Source organism: Lissotriton vulgaris, chromosome 2_1 (genome assembly GCF_964263255.1).
Source record: "Lissotriton vulgaris chromosome 2_1, aLisVul1.2, whole genome shotgun sequence".
Lineage (NCBI taxonomy): Eukaryota > Metazoa > Chordata > Amphibia > Caudata > Salamandridae > Lissotriton > Lissotriton vulgaris.
The window spans coordinates 433,044,220-433,063,119 of NC_141687.1; the positions used below are offsets into that span (position 1 = coordinate 433,044,220).

At 44.3% G+C, this 18,900-nt stretch overlaps 1 protein-coding gene across 1 annotated transcript in view; it reads left to right on the forward strand.

The window, feature by feature from the left end:
- Positions 1 to 13,828, forward strand: part of LOC147730538 (gamma-crystallin-1-like) — a 37,506-nt gene extending 23,678 nt beyond the window's left edge. The window contains exons 2-3 of the mRNA XM_086954082.1: positions 12,188 to 12,430; positions 13,501 to 13,828. Of these exons, the coding sequence (XP_086810208.1) occupies positions 12,188 to 12,430; positions 13,501 to 13,773 (516 nt within the window). The 3' untranslated portion in view covers positions 13,774 to 13,828. The remainder of the gene's footprint in view (positions 1 to 12,187; positions 12,431 to 13,500) is intronic.
- The last annotated feature ends 5,072 nt before the right edge of the window (positions 13,829 to 18,900 follow it).

Genomic DNA, 18,900 nt, shown 5'->3' on the forward strand with positions numbered 1-18,900 from the left:
AGATATATTACAAAAGCATGATAGAATAGAACACTGTCGCTTACGAACTGCATATTTACTATTGAAATGTCCTGTAAATTTGCAGAGACAAGCAGTTTGACTGATAAAACTACACAGCGCACAACAGATAATGTGTAGAAATTTGGGTTCAGCATATTTTTAAAATTTTCACACCACCGAATAAAGCGTTTTGATTTGGTATGAGAGTATTTAACATTTTTGTTTCCATTACTCTTCAGAATTACAAAACGTGTTTTTTCCCAACTGCTGATAAATTTGAAATATTTGTACAGTTCAATTACAGGTATTTGAAGGTTCTTCTGTGTTGAAAAGAAACGTGACATGCTACAGCCTTGCCGTTCACACTCACTGTTCCCCAGCAAGATTGTCACATATCACACATTAGTAAATACTCTAACTTTACAGAGAAAGAAAAGTAAACACCAATCTCCATGTTCAAAGGATAGCCCGCAATTTGTCTGAAGACATAGCCTGGCATTTGGACTCTCTCTTTGAACACAGAGCAAATGTGACAAGCTAAAAACATAATGTAAAGGAATCTTCATTATTGATTCACCTTCTTAACTCAAGCATGGACTTTGTTGGGGGTGCTGCAGTTTCCCCCACGGCCATACTTCCCGCGCCATAAGGAAATGGCATCAGTGATTTGTTTAGGTGGCCAGCACAATAGCGAGATTAGTGATGATTGGATAAATTATGCCATGCAACTTTAAGTTGAGACTGTGGATTGTTTTACACAGAAACACTTTGAGAAGTTCCCATGTGAAGTCACGGTTGTTAGGAAACATTAAACCTGCACGGATTCTACAAGAGAAAAGCTGTAACAGATGTTTTGTCTGCCTGAGCTCAATCCTGTGCCACGCAGCACTTCCAACTGAATGTTGCTTTTAATCATAATTCCTCCAGAGTTAACATACTATATCTAACTCTGTGCCACAGTGTCTGTTGCATTTAGAGGTGGTAGCACTACAATAACATGTATCGTTAAATCATGGGCCTAGAAATTGTTAAGATCTTCGACTTTGCCTTGCTGATCACCATTTGACTTCTCTATTAATGCATTTTGTAAAGAAAAATACATGCATTCGTATCTATAGCTCTCTCCTGTGATTGGTGGGCCATTTTGAGTGTTATTTCATTGTGTCAGACTGTATCTGAGTCTCTGATGCATATTCACCTCAAAGCGCAAGCCTGGAGTTCATGACCACAGTAGGAGGCCATGGTAGTTTGGAGCAAAGCAACAGTGCTTAATCTGTAAAAGAATAAGTGGTGTGCCTCAATGTTTTGCTCAGAAGCCTGAGGATGGATCTATTGAAGGTCGGAGTGCTGACTCCCCCCCCCCTCCTGGAGCACCCCTCCTTGCCCCCGAGACTTCAAGACGGGGTTCTCACTCTCTTTCCTCTCCTTTCTTTTATTTGCTTCCCTGTGAAATGGATCCACAAAAGAAAGACGCTTTTGCTGGAAATGTCGTATTTTTCTGACATTTTAATTCCAAAGTGCAGCTTTGGGAATAAAAGGCTAAAATTATGAAAAATAGATAAATAACTAAATAAAGTAAGCCAGAGTGGTAGCAAACTGGCCAAACTGATTTAATTCACACTGAACACATTAGCACCACTTTTACAGAGTTTGCCAGTGAAGCGCTATTTTTGTTGTTTTCTTGTCGTTGTTTTACCTGGACTTGGACCTAGTGCACCAATCCTCGAGGTACTGCAATGTGTGGATTGGAAAACAGCATGTGGGCAGCGGCTCTGCGTCCAGGGATGTGGTCTTTTTACCATACTGCTTACGTTTTGTAAGGATATAAGCAATGGCCATTGAAATGGGTCCATTCAGGGCCCTGTAGTTGTGTCCCTTGCTTTTCAGGCAAAAGCACTCACTGATTTTCTGAATAGTGAGTGTAAAAGCATTAAGGTAACCATGTTATTCCTGCTTACATTTCCCATGGTTTGCTAAATGTTGCATTCCCTATAAGTGTTTGCTTTTTCCAGAATATTGCTCCTGTCTAGTGCGTAATTTAAATTGAGCAGCATCCAGGTGTTTATAGAGGGCAACAAATGGGTTGTAGTTGAAGACAGTGGGAGTTTTTCTCAGTGGGGCAGTACGGTGTTCAGTGGGGGAGAGGATGTGGCACTATGTTCAGAACCGCTGAATTTGGAACTGGGAACCAGGTTCAGCCTTAATAACCAGTCCACCAGACCAGTCTCCTGCGAGAGCACAATCACATGCTAGACCTGAGAAGGCTTCGCAACACCTTAGAAGCCCTGGTGTCTTCGCACCAGCAGGTGGACCCTAGCATGACAAGTGTAGGTTGTCCTTCAAGGCTTGTCCACCACTATCCATACTGAAGTTCACTTCCAGTCTTGCGGGCAGGCCTATGAAGCAGCACACCCTAGAACAACAGTCACTGAGGTCAAAGGAGCCTTGAGAAGGGCCAGCTCTAGGGCGGTGCAACCAGTGTGACCGCACCGGGTGCTGACTTTAGGTGGAGGCATCATGTTTGCAAGTATATTATGGTTTTCAAAACGCTTGCTGCCTCCTACCTGGCCTCCAGCAATGTTCGGCAACAATAAAAATGTCATGGTGACTCTGGTGATTAATGTTCTTCCTAGAGAGAGATCAGAATTTTGTCTAGTGAAAGTTCTGACTCATGGAAAGGTAGTTCAGAGGGTTAATGTACCGACTGCAAAAAATATGTGCCATGCAGATCACAAAGTGCACATAATGTAAATAGGTCAGTGGGCTACTGCTTTTGTCTGAGAGATCCTTTTGTTACTTGCAGTTTATAAGTTAAAATCCTAACTTAGAACAGTGAGCTATTAACTGTCATCTAAGACCTGCATACAAACTGCAAGCTATAATTAGAGAGTTATGCCCCCCCTCCCAGTCTTTGATTCTCCTAATGTCCCAAAATGTGTTCTTTTGGACAGAAATCAATTTTGATTATTAAGGAGAACCTCCCAACCATGGTATTACGTTTTGAATTCCGGGTATTGTGTTTCTCCAGACCAATCACTATAAAACTATAGTGGCTACTAATATGGTTATCATGTGACTCCTACACCTTGTAGTCCTTAGTCTTGTGTAACATTTTCTATACAGTGATTTACACACATGTTGATTGTCTATGTGTAATGTGTGTGATGTAAAGCGCTCTGACACCCTACAATGGTATGAGTGGCGCTGTGAATCAAATTAAATGCATCCGAGAGAGAGTGGATATGGAGACTTGGGGTGCACAGTTAAAGGGTGGTAGTGAGGGAATCCATGGCAGAGGTGGTCATTGGGAGGCACTAACAAACATTAATGCACAGGACACCACCAGTGCTATGGCTGGCCCTGCCCTTGAGGCCAGTCTGCCTCACTTATAGGTACCTCCATTGGCCTTGTTTCAGCAGTAGTAGCTGCAACTCACCAAGGATTGACAATGCAGGATTTGCACGCACATCAAAATAAGTTTGCAAACTTCAGAGTCCCCCTGCTTCATTTACAATCACTTTTAACATGTGCTGCCTGCTGTGGGGCCACTGGAATTAATTATGCAGCAAAGATTGACAAAATTATGCCATAGTGTTGACTAAATTATGCATTTAAAAACAGGCTGCAGTGTAATGCAGTATATTTTCAGATATTTTATTATTTTGACGTGTGTACACATGCTAACAGTCTCTGAAAAGATGTTGCCTTATTAGTACCAGTGTAACATACAAACGAAGCAGTGAGAAAGGTGACAAGTCAACCTTTGCAATAGGCCATCCACTCCGCAGCAACACAAGTTACATTTTTTATTAACTTTTGGTATGTTTGAGCTACAAACAATTTATTAGTTTAAATGGTCAGATCATGCAGCAGATCTTGCATTATGGGGCAACTATGGCAGAGCCATATTTTTGGAAAAACATTTGCAAACTAGGATATTTTACCATTCATGTTTAAACTGCTGTTGTGGAAAAAGGGAGAAGTGCTGATGACAGAAACTCCATGGCTCGGAGACAAATGGCTTGTGTTTCCACATTTTATCGTATTTGGTACATTCTGTGATTAGAAGCATATCCAACTTTGTGAATATATTTTAATGTCAATACCTCATCATAACCTTAAATAATCATGTGTATCCATTGGTTGATTAAACTGGGCAGTGAAATGCTAAAAATTGGGATGTCTGCGCATTCTTGCCACACCTCTGGCTCCACCCACAGATCCAGTCCATGGCTTATTCCCGCCCTCTGATTCTCTGCCCACTGTTCCCCAACTTTTTCCCCCCACTTCGACCAATGTGTAAGACTCAGCATCCCTGGACCTGTGATGTGCCGCCGCTGCGGGCGCCGCATGTGCCACACATTTACGGTGCAGGGCTTCCGCATAAGGGAGCTGGCTATTATTGTATCCCTAAACGTGCGCACATTGTCAGTTTGACATTGACTACACGTAGAGGGACTCTAGGTTTCTTTTAAAAAATATAGTTAACATTTGGACCTATACATATTATTTTGTATAAATTAATTGAATGTGTGTAAAATTTAGCAATGCCCGGGGAAATCTAGTAAAGGGAGCACCCCTTGGCGAATCACTAGCCTGTGTGATTGCTGCATTATTTATTACCGACTTTGACGTTGTGCTTTAACTTTGGATAAAATTTATCATGAATTCTAGCACCAAGAAGCCAATATTGGTAAATATGTCTGCTACAAATAATCCCTAACATACACTGTGCATACAGTATATTTAATCTGGTGCTTTAATCATAGGCTGTTTTAAAGTATTCAGTGATGAAGACAGCCTTCATTGGTGTTGGATCGAGGACCCGGAAGTCTGCACACCTAGCAGACAGAGATAAAGCAGCTTGTCAGAAAGTTTAGCGTTTTCCCTACAGGCGGTGTTTGTTGACCTGTGGCAGGGTCAGTCACATGTCCTGGATTCCTGTCATTTAATTGAGTCTATCCCAGTTCTGCACCCCAGTGTTTCTTGTACCCCACCAGGCACACATCATGTTGGAGGATGGTGATGACGTTAACATTTTGCCCCCCCCCCGCCCCTGGAAAAATGTCTGCCGACGCCCATGGTGATGCAAATCGATTTGAGCAGCGCACACATTTCTTTGCTGCATTTTGTTTATTGAGGGCTTTTGCCGCTTTAAAGAAGTGCTGGAGTTCAGTTTCTATATGGAACGGAACCAAGTAAGCAGATATTTCTTGGCTGCCCTTTCACCAGTGAAATTTCATTGGACAGTGTGTGCTCTGAGTAAGGTGCACACCCCTTCGGTCTCTTTGCACCAAAACGCGCGTCGGCACCTGCAAACACTTTTTCTTCATCAAGAAGACTTGCCTGATAATTTAAGAGGTTGCATGCGACAGATATGCATGAAGACTTCATATCTAGTAAACAAATACTACAACATTTGATATTGAATAGGATATTTGACCCTATGTTATAAAGGAATTTGATTTATGATCCCATTTTATGTGGTTATGTTTTTCAACCAGTTATATATGAAAAAAATATTTTTTTACGTATTCTTGTTAAACAGTGTTGGAGCACAGTGTATTCAAAAATAAATTTCAATAGTGGTATGTATGCAATGTGAGTGTATTTCATGTTTTATATGGGTTATGTCAGTGCAGTAATACATTGAACAAAATTATATGTGGAAAAAAGATTTGTGAGAGGAAAATATATACCCATTTATATGTGTTTATATTCGAATAAAGAAAAAATAAATGTTGTTTATTTAAAATATGACTTTTTTTAGCATTGGAGGTGGTGAGTTGTGCGTTTGCTGTAGCCTTGATGCTACTACATGCCCCTTTCGTCCACCACAGACAATCCCTGTCCCTTTCTCTCACTCTTCTAAGTTCCAACTATCTCCCTTCGTCACAATTTATTTTGTCTTCAACTTCTACCTCATGTCCTCCCTTTTGTGTTTTCCTCTCTCTCTCATGCACTGGGTCAAAGTTTAAGAGAAATAAATCTATGTCCTTAAAAATGAGTGCTGGTGAGCCCCACCTGCTACCACTGGCACAAATTAACCCATGAGAGTGCTCAAGGCTCAGAGACACCAATTGGAAACAACAGAGAATCACTTGAGAACTTTTTGGTGACCACTACCCTCTCCTTGTGAAAAGTCCTGCAAATGTTCCACAATTAATTCCCTGGCCCATTACTTATCAACATCTGTTTAGAGGGGGCAGTTCCGGGGTAGCATGTGGCGAATAAAGATATGCAACCCAAACAACTGTATAAAGTCACCATCCGCAAGTAGGTGCTTTAGGTTTTAATTTTTTTTATTTTACCTCACTGATTTAGACCCACTCTGTGTAAAGTTGTACTTTTATAGATGGTAGATTATCTATATTCTTACATGTGTCCGCCGGTTCAGGGTTACAAAATACGGCTGGAAAAGAATTATTTGGCTCAATACTTTTTTAAAGTTGGATCTCTCAACAGCCAGTTGGAAAGCTAGATGTGTCATGGGTCATTTTGCCCATTTTAAGGTCTTGATTAATTATACATTTCGAAATGATTCAGCAGGTCAATTTTTTAATATTATATGTGGGAACTATTATTAATAATATTATTAAGCATTTATGTAGAGCATAGCTACCGTCTGGCATCTCAGCGCTAGCAATCAGGCAGATAAACATTAGGACTTATGGGGCTATTTGTTGGAAGAGTCAAGTTTTTAAGAGTTTATGAAAAGGCAGGATAAGGGCTTCAGCGCGAATATGTAGAGGCAAAGAATTCCAGAGCTTTGCCACATTATAAGCAAAGGACCTTCCTCCACTTCTTGTCATTCTAATTTTGGGGACAACTACCAGATTGAGGATAACAGAGTGAAGCTCCCTCGACGGCCGATAGGGTGTGATGAGGGATATGTTGATTTCCGTGCCCGTTCCCCATACAGTCTTATGGGCAAAAAATAGGGCCTTAAATGTTATTCTTTCCAGAATAGTTGGCCAGTGCAAGGCTTTTAAAGCTGGCTTGGCTGACTGGGATTTAGGGATGCACAGCAGCATCCTGGCAGCACAATTCTGCATAACTTGGAGTTTTCTCAATGTTGCCTTAGGAGCTCCCAGATAAAGGGAATAACCATAATCCAGACGTGATAAAACTAAGACTTGGACCAGGATTCGGTTAGCGTTCATTGGCAGCAGTGTGAGAATTTTCTAAAGGGATCAAAGTATCCCAAAGCAAACCCCGGTCACCTTCACCCCCTGGTGGTCACACTTGAGAGTATTGTGTAACCAAGCACCCAGGCTCTTTATCTTAGTTTTAGGCTTTGGAGGGGGGCCAAGGCACTTGGCCAAATCTGGCCAAGGTTGAAGTTATAGTGGTTACCTAGGAGCATGAGTACGGCGTTACCTCTGTTGAGTCGAAGACAGGAGTGCTCCATCCAGGCGTGGACTTTCTCTAGGCAAATCTCAAAGTCCAAGGCGAAGCTGCACGCCCCATTAAGAGTTATGACCAGCTACGAATCATCAGCATAGGTCACAATTTTGATGTTGTGACATAGTACAATGTTGGCCACTGGCTGCATGTAAACATTAAAAAGTGTGCGGCTAAGTGAAGAGCCCTGCGGGACTCCACAGTTGAGTTCGAATTTTTTAGATGAGACGTCCCCGGAAAAAACTTGAAAAGTTCTCTTATCGAGGTAAGATTGTATCCACAAGTTCACCTTATCTTGAAGCCCCAGCCTCTTAAGTCTCTCCACCAAGTTGGAAAAGTTGACTGTGTCGAAGGCCGAGCTTAGATCCAGGAGGACGATGGCAACTGCTCCTCCTTGATCCAAGATCTGCTTGGAGTCCTCAACCACAGCCAGAAGGGCGGTCTCAGTTCCGTGATTAGGAGGCAACCCAGTCTGAGTTGCATGCAGGAGATCATGAATTTACAGGAAATTAGAAAGAATGGAATTCACATATTTTTCCAGAGTTTTTGCAATTGCAGGCAGCAGCGAGATTGGGCGATAATTGGCCAAATCTGCTGGGTCGAGGCTCGGCTTTTTCAATAGAGCCTTGACCATTGCGTGTTTCCATGGACCTGGAACATATTTTATTTATTTTATTTATTTTATTTATTTGAGTCTTATATAGCGCGTGGTTACCCTTGGGCATCCCAGCGCTTGTCAAGGAGTCCGTCAGATCAATGCGAAGCTATCCAGCGTGTTAAGATGGGAAAAGGTGTGTTTTCAGAGACTTCCGAAAACGAAGGATGCAAGTCTCACAACGCAGTTGCAAAGGGAGCGAATTCCAAAGGGTGGCTTTATGCACCGAGAATCTTCTGCCTCTAGTGCGAGCTTTGTGAACTCTGGGGACCTGTAGCAAAAGTTTTTGATTGGAGCGAAGAGCTCTGTTGGCTTTATAAGGCACCACTAGCTTCCTCAAAGAAGGGGGTCCTTTCCCTTGAAGAATCTTGTGGACCGTACAGAGAGCCTTAAACTTGACCCTCTCTCTCACCGGGAGCCAATGCAATGCTTCCAAGGCGGGCTTAGCTGATTGTCTCCTTGATGTGTTTGTCAACAGCCTAGCCGCAGCATTTTGCACCTGCTGCAGCTAACTGAGCGTGGCTTCCGGAGCACCAATGAATATGGCATTGCAGTAATCAAGCCTGGAGATAATTAACCCCTGGATGAGTAACCTCCTCGATGGCAAGGGGAGGAGGGGCAAGACTTTACGGGCTGAACGAAGAAGCCCAAAGCAGACCACCGCCGTTTTCTTGGCCTGAGTTTTAAAAGAGAGATCCTGCTCCAGCCATACTCCCAAGCTCTTGATCTCCTGCTTGGGGCTGGGGAGTTCCCCCAGGCAGCTGGGCCAAACGGTCAAGGAGAGAGAGGGAGTCTTGTGCCCTAACAGCATTATCTCCGTCTTGGAACCGTTTAGTTTAAGCGACGATTCACACATCCAGGTGTGTACATTGGTCAGGCATAGGCGCAGCGCGTCTGGGTTCTTCTCCAGTTGAGACAATTCAACCACCATCTGGGTATCGTCAGCATAGCTGACAATTTTTATCCCAAAAGGGGCCACCAAATCCTCCAGGGGGGCCATATAGACGTTAAACAACGTAGGGCTCAACGAGGAGCCCTGTGGCACACCGCACTGGAGAGGGATAGATGGAGACTTCTCGCTGCCTTCCCAGACCTGATAGGTACGACCATGCAGAAATGACCTAAGCCATTGCAACGCCACTCCTGTGACCCCCACATTGGACAGCCGTTGGATCAACACTTGATGGTTTACAGTGTCAAAGGCAGCACTGAGGTCCAGGAGGATCACTCCACTGACCCTCCTTGCTTCCTCAACAACTGCCAAGAGGGCGGTGTCTGTGCCCTGCCCTGGCCGAAAGCCCGTTTGTGAATCTCTCAGCAAGCCATTGGATTCCAGAAAGACGGATAGTTGTCGATTAACCAGTCTCTCAGCGATCTTACCAAGACCCGGTAGCAGAGAGATGGGCCTGAAGTTAGCCAAATCTGATGAATCCAGATTGGGTTTCTTCAGAAGAGCCTTTACAACCGCTCTTTTCCAGCTCGGCGGCACCACACCCTGGGTAAGGGATGCATTAATCAAGTTCGCTATAGGAGCCGCAACCACAGATGTTGCCTGTTTCAAAAATCTCATTGGGGCTGGATCCTCTGGTGAACCACTCTTCATGGATTCTAGCTCCTTTGCGACCTCAGCTACAGGGATTGGACCAAAGGTATCCAGGCGGGAGCCTTCTCCTGTTAACTGATTGCCTATCTGTGCAACCTGTACGATTTGGGGCAGGGCAGCTATGATGTTTTCAATTTTTAGATGGAAAAATTCTGCTAGCTCTCTACACTTCTCAGCAGGATTATCCTGAGTCGGTGGGGGCTCCGGGATTTTGAGGAGTTCCTTTACCACTGTAAAGGTCTCTCTCGAACAATTAGAGGCACTTTTTATCCTTTCTTCAAAGAATTGCACCTTAGCGCTGCGAAGGGCGTTTTTATATGTTCTTATTGCGGTGCGATATTCATCCCGGCTTGCCACCTACCAGTTTTTTCTCCAAGTTCTCTCCAGCCTCTTGCATCCTTTCCTAAGGATGCGTAAGTCCGGCGAATACCAAGGGGCGGAACCCATCCTTTTACCCCTCTTTGCTGCTCTTTTTTTGGGGAGAATGACGTCCAGGGAGTTGGTTATCCACAGCTCAAAATCTGTATCAGCTGTAACCGGATCTGCTGCTACAGGGGGGCATGAGCTCTCAAGTCTCGCAATCCAGTTATCAACTGATAGCCTGGACCAAGCTCTCTCCAGAGTACAAACTCTCGGAGAGGTGGCCACTCTCGGGTCAACCTGCAGACTGACCGGGACCAGGAAATGGTCAGTCCAAGGCAACGGACAAACGGGCAGAGCTGTAAGGTATGGAATATTTGAGAAGATAGGATCAAGAAGGCGACCCTTGGAGTGGGAGGGTCCCAGGTTTTTTAGGTTAAGATTATAAGCTTTAAGATCACTCAGCAGATCCGCCGCCACAGAATCCGTTGGGTCGTTAAAATGGAGATTCAAATCTCCTAACAGCATAAAATTAGTCGTCGAGGAAGCCAACTGCGTAACTGTTTCCATCAGAGAGCCAACAAAACTCCCTAAGACTCCTGGTGGACGATAGATCAAGATGCCTGACACAGTCACCGTAGGAGATACCTGTACAGAGAACTGACAGCTCTCACAGTCCAATACGTCACTGTTCTGCGCCTTACACACCAAGGTCTATCAAGATGGTATATCAAAAAACCAGGGGGAAGGGCTTGAACCATGTCTGCGCCTGAGCTGGCAGCAATCAAGTCTCCGTCAGGAACAGGATGTCCAGTTCGTGATCTTGTATCAGGAAATTAATTTCCAGAGCATGACACGGGAGGGATCTACAATTAAGCAGCGCCATTAGGAGGGTGCTTTTTCCCTTATCGAGTTGCATAGTGAGGCATGTCTTACAGGCAGTGTAGGGTGACAAATCCTTATAGATGTACTTACATGATGGCTTTTTAGGAGCGCGCAGCAACATAATGTCCTCTCGGGAGTACGTTATCAGCGTTTCTGAGGAAAGAGCGAGAGGTTTAGGCCCACGGCCCGTCTGGGCCCGGACGGGCACAGACGGGCTGGACTCTGGCGTGACTCCGGCGCGATTACGTTGCGCCCGCTGCGCGTCACCGCTGCGCGTTTCCATGTGAGGATTAAGTAGGGAGCTCGTGTGTCCAGGCGAACACTAGACTACTAACTCGAATGGTCAGTCACGTCCCAACCTCCACCCAAGATGGCCGACACGCTTTCCCAAAGACCAGCAACCAGCTAATGGCCCGCCAAACAGCAGTGAAGATCACCAAGTTAGAGTGCAGGTAGGCGCTCTAATAGCAATGCAAAAACTGCGATTTTAACAGCAAAGATGGCGCATTTAAAAACTGGGGCAAATAAATCAATATAACTAAGATACAAAACAGGGGAAACAATTTAAAAAAGCGCGAACGCCTTAAATGCAGTAGCTGTAATACTAATAAAAACGCTGGGAAGTACAGGGCAGCGTCATGCAGGAAGCCTTGACCAAGGCCGACTCAAAACACTAACTCGCCTTAAGTAGGGAGCTCGTGTGTCCAGGCGAACACTAGACTACTAACTCGAATGGCCAGTCACGCCCCAACCTCCACCCAAGATGGCCGACACGCTTTCCCAAAGACCAGCAACCAGCTAATGGCCCGCCAAACAGCGGTGAAGATCACCAAGTTAGAGTGCAGGTAGGCGCTCTAATAGCAATGCAAAAACGGCGATTTTAACAGCAAAGACGGCGCATTTAAAAACTGGGGCAAATAAATCAATATAACTAAGATACAAAACAGGGGAAACAATATAAAAAAGCACAAACGCCTTAAATGCAGTAGCTGTAATACTAATAAAAACGCTGGGAAGTACAGGGCAGCGTCATGCAGGAAGCCTTGACACATTTACCATTTCCAGGAAACTGGGAAGGATCGCATTTCCTGCTTTGTGTAAGATATGTGGTATGTGATTTCACAGAAAGTGTAAATATGAGACTAGACAGCAAGTCTGAAGACTATGACAAAAACCTATCTTTCATCGAGGTCAAAGAGAATAGAGTTATCTGCTACGCATACAACACAGATTAGCCAATAGCTTATATGTTTCATGTTATCATCCATTTTTCTTTACAGATTATTTTCTATGAGGACAGAAACTTTGGTGGCCGCTCCTTTGAGTGCAATTCTGATAGTGGAGGCCTGTTCACCCACCTCAGTCGCTGCAACTCGCTCCGTGTTCAAAATGGAAACTGGATGCTTTATGAGCACCCCAACTACAGGGGACGCCAGTACTATCTGAGGATGGGGGAGTACCCCGAGTACCAGCGGTGGATGGGATACAATGACTCCATCAGGTCCTGTCGAATGATCCCTGAAGTAAGTCCAGTTTCATCACTTAGGGCTGGATTAACTCACTTTCCTTGACTAACAACATTATTTATAGGTCTGTCATAATTTTCACCAAAGTTTAGTTAACCATCATTTAACTATATGGAAATTGTATGATATATGGAAGTCTTTTGTAATTGTATTGCAAATAATTTTGTTTGGGTCAGAGTTATATTGTAAGGTAGCAGAGAGCAAAGAAGAAAGACCACTCTAATCAGTTTGGGTGATATAGATCCTCATATTGTAAGGCCACACATTTGAAATGCAGTGCCTCATTTACAATGCAGTGTCTCTATCACCAATAACCAGTGTTCTGAATAGAGTCAATGCATTTAAAGAATTTTCGCCATAGTCCATATAATGATCGGGAACACTGTGGAAACATTGAAAAAGCTTTTTAGACACACCTAAAATCAATGGGGTGGAGGTATCCTGCCTGATGTGATGTGTCCTCTTGTTACAAATTCTTACTTTGTCTGCTTTTGGTAATAGAAGACCTAACTCCAGTTTTCATCTTCTGGTAAAATGTATCTTTATAGTGTATGCTGTCAAGCTATCTTTCTGTTTGATGAAAGGAATATAATACAGTTTCCTTTTCAGAATGAGACATGAAATAACATTTTCTATAATTACTGTATCAATATATATAGAGTCTTTCAATACCATTTAAGTCAAAACCACGTGTTATGAAAATGGATCGGTTGTATCTCTGCATACTGAGTAAAAATATATATTGATGTGTATAAATATCTTGGCCTGAATATTGGGAACCAAAACATCTTGTATATAAGGTACATAGATGTACAATTCTTAAGTTACATCTATGTTATCTTTAAGATAACATATATTGTGAAAATACATGTGTGTTAAACCCAAGAAAAACTAATCTATGCTTACTGATATATACTTACCTTCATACTTTCACAGTAATTTCATAGCAGTTATTTAGGACCCAATATTTTGCCACCATGATATGTAAAACTCGATATTCCAGTGATGTGCCACGTTGATCTACAAATTGATCATTTGCATCTCTTATTTTCTCTTCATTTTCACAGTACCATGGCACCTTCCGGATCAGGCTGTATGAGGAAAGTGACTTTGGAGGGCAGATGATGGACTTCACAGATGACTGCCCAAATGTCTATGACCGATTCCACTCCAATGACATCCACTCCTGTAATGTGCTTGAGGGGCACTGGATCTTTTATGAAGAGCCCAACTATAGAGGACGTAAATACTACCTGAGGCCTGGGGAGTACAGGAGATACACCGACTGGGGAGCCATGAGCCCCAGGGTTGGCTCTTTCAGAAGAATGGGATATTTGTAAACTACTGTAGGTAGTAACTTTGTTTAGATTGTATTAATAAAACTTAAAGTAACTTGATTTCAAAGTGTATTTTTCCACCCCCTAACAGTTGAAAATAATGATCTTCACTGTTTCTTAAAACATATGTAATCTATATAGTTGCTGTTGGAGGGTGGTTACTTAGAAGTTGTAGGTAGGTACCTACCACTAGTAAAAAGGCCACAATCACAATATAAGGTCCAGTCACGGTTTCAATACATTATTCCCTTGCTCAACCCTTGGTAGCTGGTTGCGAGCAGGCAGGCTAACTTTATAGACAGGGATTTAAAGCATTTAAAAACAGCAATACGTTAAATACTTAAGACACAACACACAAATAAAAATCCAACACCAATTCATAAAACTGGAAATATTTTTATGATTTAAATGACACCCAAAAAAAAAAGTCTAATGTAGAGAATCGGAGATGAGAATCTTTGAAAAATAAACACTTTTTAATGCCTAAAAGCCAAACGTGCCACTTTGAGACATCTAGACATGCTGGACCCAGGTTTTTCCATTGCTGTCTCACTGCACTTCCTCACATTTCTTCTCATTAGCATCTCTGAAGATAAAGTTATTACCTGTTGCATGACACATTGGCGCTTCAACTCCTTCCCCCATTTAAACAAATGCCAGCACTTCAGGAAACCTTTTTCTATTTCTTATACATACAGTAAAAAAGAGCTTAGTATTAGGAAGTGAGCAACATGATGCATACAAGGAGGACTGTCTTTTTATTTAATTGTAAAGGTGATGGGGTTGAGTTCTCGATAGACCATTTCTTGTTTTTAGTCTTGTTGAACCATTCAACATGTGAGTGGTCTTTGTGACACATTTCATTGAGAACCAGCCTGATTAGAAGGAGGTCAGCTGGGGTTGTTCATCAATTAGAGAGGCATATCAAGGGGACCTGTGCTTTCTGCCCAATGGGAGACTATATCTACCAAATAAACACAGCAAAGACATGGAGATGATGAACGGAGCACTGAAACATTTCAGACTCTCACCCGCAGTCACAGATCCGAGTTGAATCCATCATAGTTCTTTAGCTCCCTTCGCCACCCCAGTTCAGAACCAGTCATATTCCAATCACTCTTGACTCTGTTCCTCACGTGAACAGTGCAGCCCAGACTGCCAAACCAGGTCTTCCCTGGACCGGAAACAAGCATCCTGTGAACTGTTTTGGGGTAACACCCCCCCATCAGCCAGGCAAGCTTGAAGCCAGTGGCAAAGTGAGCAAGGAACCCATGTCTGGGTATACCCTGCCAACTTAGGGTAAACATAGGAAACACACAGAGATGATGGATGGAGCGCTGAAACTTTTCAGCTACTCACACTTTCAGACCCAGCCATATGTGTGTATCAGTTTTGACCAGTTTGCGCCGGACTGTTCCCATGAGTAACAAGGTCAAGACTGATTTGTGTATGGCTGGGTCCAAACTGGGGTGGCATAGTGAGCAACAGAATGACGGATAAAACCCAGATCTGTGACATGGGGTGAGTGGTTGAAATGTTTCAGCACTCCGTCCATCATCTTGGTGTGTTTTCTATGTTTGCCATAAGTGGCCACGGGTATGCCCAGATGCGGGTCCCTTGCTCGCTTTGCCATTGGATTCAAACTAGTCTAGCTGATGAGGGGTGAAACTCCGAAACCTGTCCCAGGATGCTTGTTTCCAGTTCAGGGCAGAGCTGGCCTAGCAGTTCAGGCTAGACTTTTCCCATGAGGAATGGGGTCAAGACTGATTTGCATATGGCTGGGTCGAACCTGGGGTGGCATAGTGAGCAAAAGAAGAATTAATTAAACCCAGATTTGTGACTGAGTATGAGTGGTTGAAAAGTTACGGCACATCCATCATCTTGGTGTGTTTACTAAATAAACTCCACAGCTTTCTATTTGCTTCTTTCTCACCTACATGCAACTGTGTCTTGTGCTTTTCACCACCCTGGGCCTCCCACAATATTTGTTGTCTTGATCCTGTAATTCAAGTCAATGTTACACCTTGTAACCGCGCCAGGGCACATTAGCTTCCCTGACACTTCAGATATTTCTCTGTATTTACATATTTAAATACAGCTGGGTTATAATTTTCCTTCAGTTTAGCCGATTTTTTTTAGATCGGATTAGCACTGGTTTAGAAATATTAGCTGCCCAAAGTAGAAGTATCAGTTAAATAAAATAGAGAATGGAACGTAGGTGTTGTTTCCCAAGCATGCCTGATGTATAAACACATTCATAGGATAGAACTGCTTGAGTGTTCTTTAGTCCCCACCTCATATGCATTTGAAGGGCCTTCCCAGGAGTCAGTGAGCATATAAGGTAGCCCTGGCAAGAATGAGTGCAAGAGACTTTGTGCTTTTATACAGATGCATACAAAAAATATATCATCAATCTACCGAAATGAATGCCATTTTCCTTTTCAAGGAAACAAATGTGTTTACAAGAAAACTGAGATCTGGAAAGTAAATGCAGACAGGTATCACGAGAACAACTGACGACCCTTTTGAGGTTAAACTAAGAATTGTTTGCACTGTAATACTTGTGACCTTCAAAACGTCAATGCCCACTCAATCAATCAAGCAATCAATACATTTGTAGAGCGCGCTACTCACCCGCGAGGGTCTCAAGGCACTGAAGGGAGGGGTGGAGACGCTACTGCTCGAATAGTCAGGTCTTGAGGTGTTTCCTGAAGGTGACATGGTTCTGGGTCAGTTGTAGGTGTGCGGGGAGGAAGTTCCATGTCTTGGCGGCCAGGTAGAAGAACGATCTTCCTCCGGTGATGGCTCTGTGAATCCGTAGGACGGTTGCGATTGCGAGGCTGGCAGAGCGGAGCAGGGGTGTAGAAAGAGAGGCGGTTGTTGAGGTATTCGGGGCCCATGTCGTGGAGCGCTTTGTGTGCGTGGGTGAGAATCCTGAATGTGATCCTCTTGCTGAAGGGGCGCCAGTGCAGGTTTTTTCAGGTGGGCAGATATGTGGCGAGGGATGTCGAGGATGAGTTGTGCGGAGGTATTCTGTGTGCGCTGAAGTCGTATCTGAAGTTTGGCTGTGGTTTCTGCGTAAAGGACGTTCCCGTAGTCCATTCAGCTGGTGACGAGGGCCTGGGCGACCGTCTTTCTGGTTTCTGTGGGGATCCACCGGAAGATCTTTCGGAGCATGCACAGGGTGTCGAAGCATGAGGATGATATGGCGTTGACTTATTTGGTCATCGTGAGGGAGGAGTCCAGGATGAATCGCAGGTTGCCTGCGTGGTCTGTGGGTGTCGGTGCGGTGCCCAGCGCTGTGGGCCACAGGAGTCGTCCCAGGCGGATGGGGATTGTCTGAGAATGAGGACCTCCGTCTTATCGGAGTTCAGTTTCTGCCGACTGAGCTTCATCCATTCCGCGACGTCTTTCATTCCTTCCTGGATGTTGGTTTTGGAGGTGGTTGGGTCTTTGGTGAGGGAGAGTATCAGCTGGGTGTCGTCGGCGTAGGAGATGATGTTGAGGTTGAGTTTGCGTGCGATGGCGGCGAGGGGGCTCATGTAGATATGGAAGAGGGTTGGGCTGAGCGAGGAGCCTTGGGGTATGCCGCAGATGATCTTGGTGGCCGAGGAGTGGAACAGTGGGAGGCGAACTCTCTGGGTTTTGTAGGAGAGGAACGAGGTAATCCAGTCCAGTGCTTTTCCTTGGATCTAAGTGTTGTAGAGGTGGGTTATTAGGGTGCGGTGGCAGACAGTATCAAAGGCAGCTTGGAGGTCTAGAAGGATGAGGGTGGTCTCAGTGCTGTGGTTGGCTCGAAATCTGGATTGGGATGGGTCGAGCAAGTTGTTTGCTTTGAGGAATGCAGTCAGCTGTTTATTGATGGTCTTCTCGATGACTTTAGCCGGGAAGGGAAGAAGAGAGATGGGGCAGAAGTTCTTGAGGTCTTTAGGGTCAGCTGTGTGTTTTTTTCAGAAGGTCGTTGATCTCTGCGTGCTTCCAGCTCTTTGGGAAGGTGGCTGATGCGAAGGAGTTGTTTATGACGTTCCGGAGGTGGGGTGCAATGATGGTGTTGGCTTTGTTGTAGATGTGATGGGGGCATGGGTCAGAGGGAGAGCCAGAGTGGATGGTGTTCATGACGTGGGTGGTGTCTTCTGTGCTAATGGGGGTCCGGTCGCTTAGTTGTGGTGGTGGGGGTCGTTGGTTTGGTGACTGGAGGCGGAGTCTGGATATCAAAGCTGTTGTGTATATCTGCGATCTTGTGATAGAAGAACGTGGCGAGGGAGTTTCAGAGGTCTTGCAACGATGTGATGTCGTTGTTGCTGGCACTGGGGTTGGAGAGCTCTTTTACGATGCTGAAGAGTTCTTTGCTGTTTTGGGTGTTGTTGTCCAGCCACTCTTTGAACAATGTCCTTTTGGTGGTACGAATCAGCTGGTGGTGTTTGCGAGTGGCGTTCTTGAGGGCTGTCATGTTTTCTGTCTTCCGTTCGTGGCGCCAGGTTTTTCGAGAGTACGGCATGTTTTCTTTGAGTCTTCGAGGGCATTGGTGAACCATGTGGTTTTCCTGTTGCTGGTCTCAAACACAACCTTACCTCGAAGCCACCTTTCTAAACATAGTTAAGTTTAATTTCCATAGGAAACCATTAATAGGAGGATAGCAGAAATCATGGTTTCAGCATGTTAGTACTGAAGGCATATGCCGCCGCATTAATCCTGGTAGGATTGGGTGCTTTGCTTGCAAATACTGCTGTTCTTTGTTTTGTGGATCGCACCCATGTGGAAGCCACAGTCCTTTTCACCTGCCCATGAATGCTGGCCTAACAACAGTCCAAAGTACCGGAAAAACACATAAACCATCTTGCTGTAGGCAGCATAGCTATATGATCATCCTCTTTTGCTTTCTGTCCCCACTAGGGCTCTTTAAGTGTTAGCTGGGAAATGGCTGTTGACTGCTTCAGAGTGTAGATGAGAAGAAGTGCTGCCTGAGTTGGATTTCTGGTAGCAGCATAGGTTCATGCACTGAGTACTCACTGTCCCCTACACACACCTTTATTTTAAGGCTCATGTTGTAATGTAGAACCTCAGTGCGACATACTGAGGTTCTGGGGGGGAAAGTTGTGGTAGCATGATTTGACCAGAGTCAGTTTACCG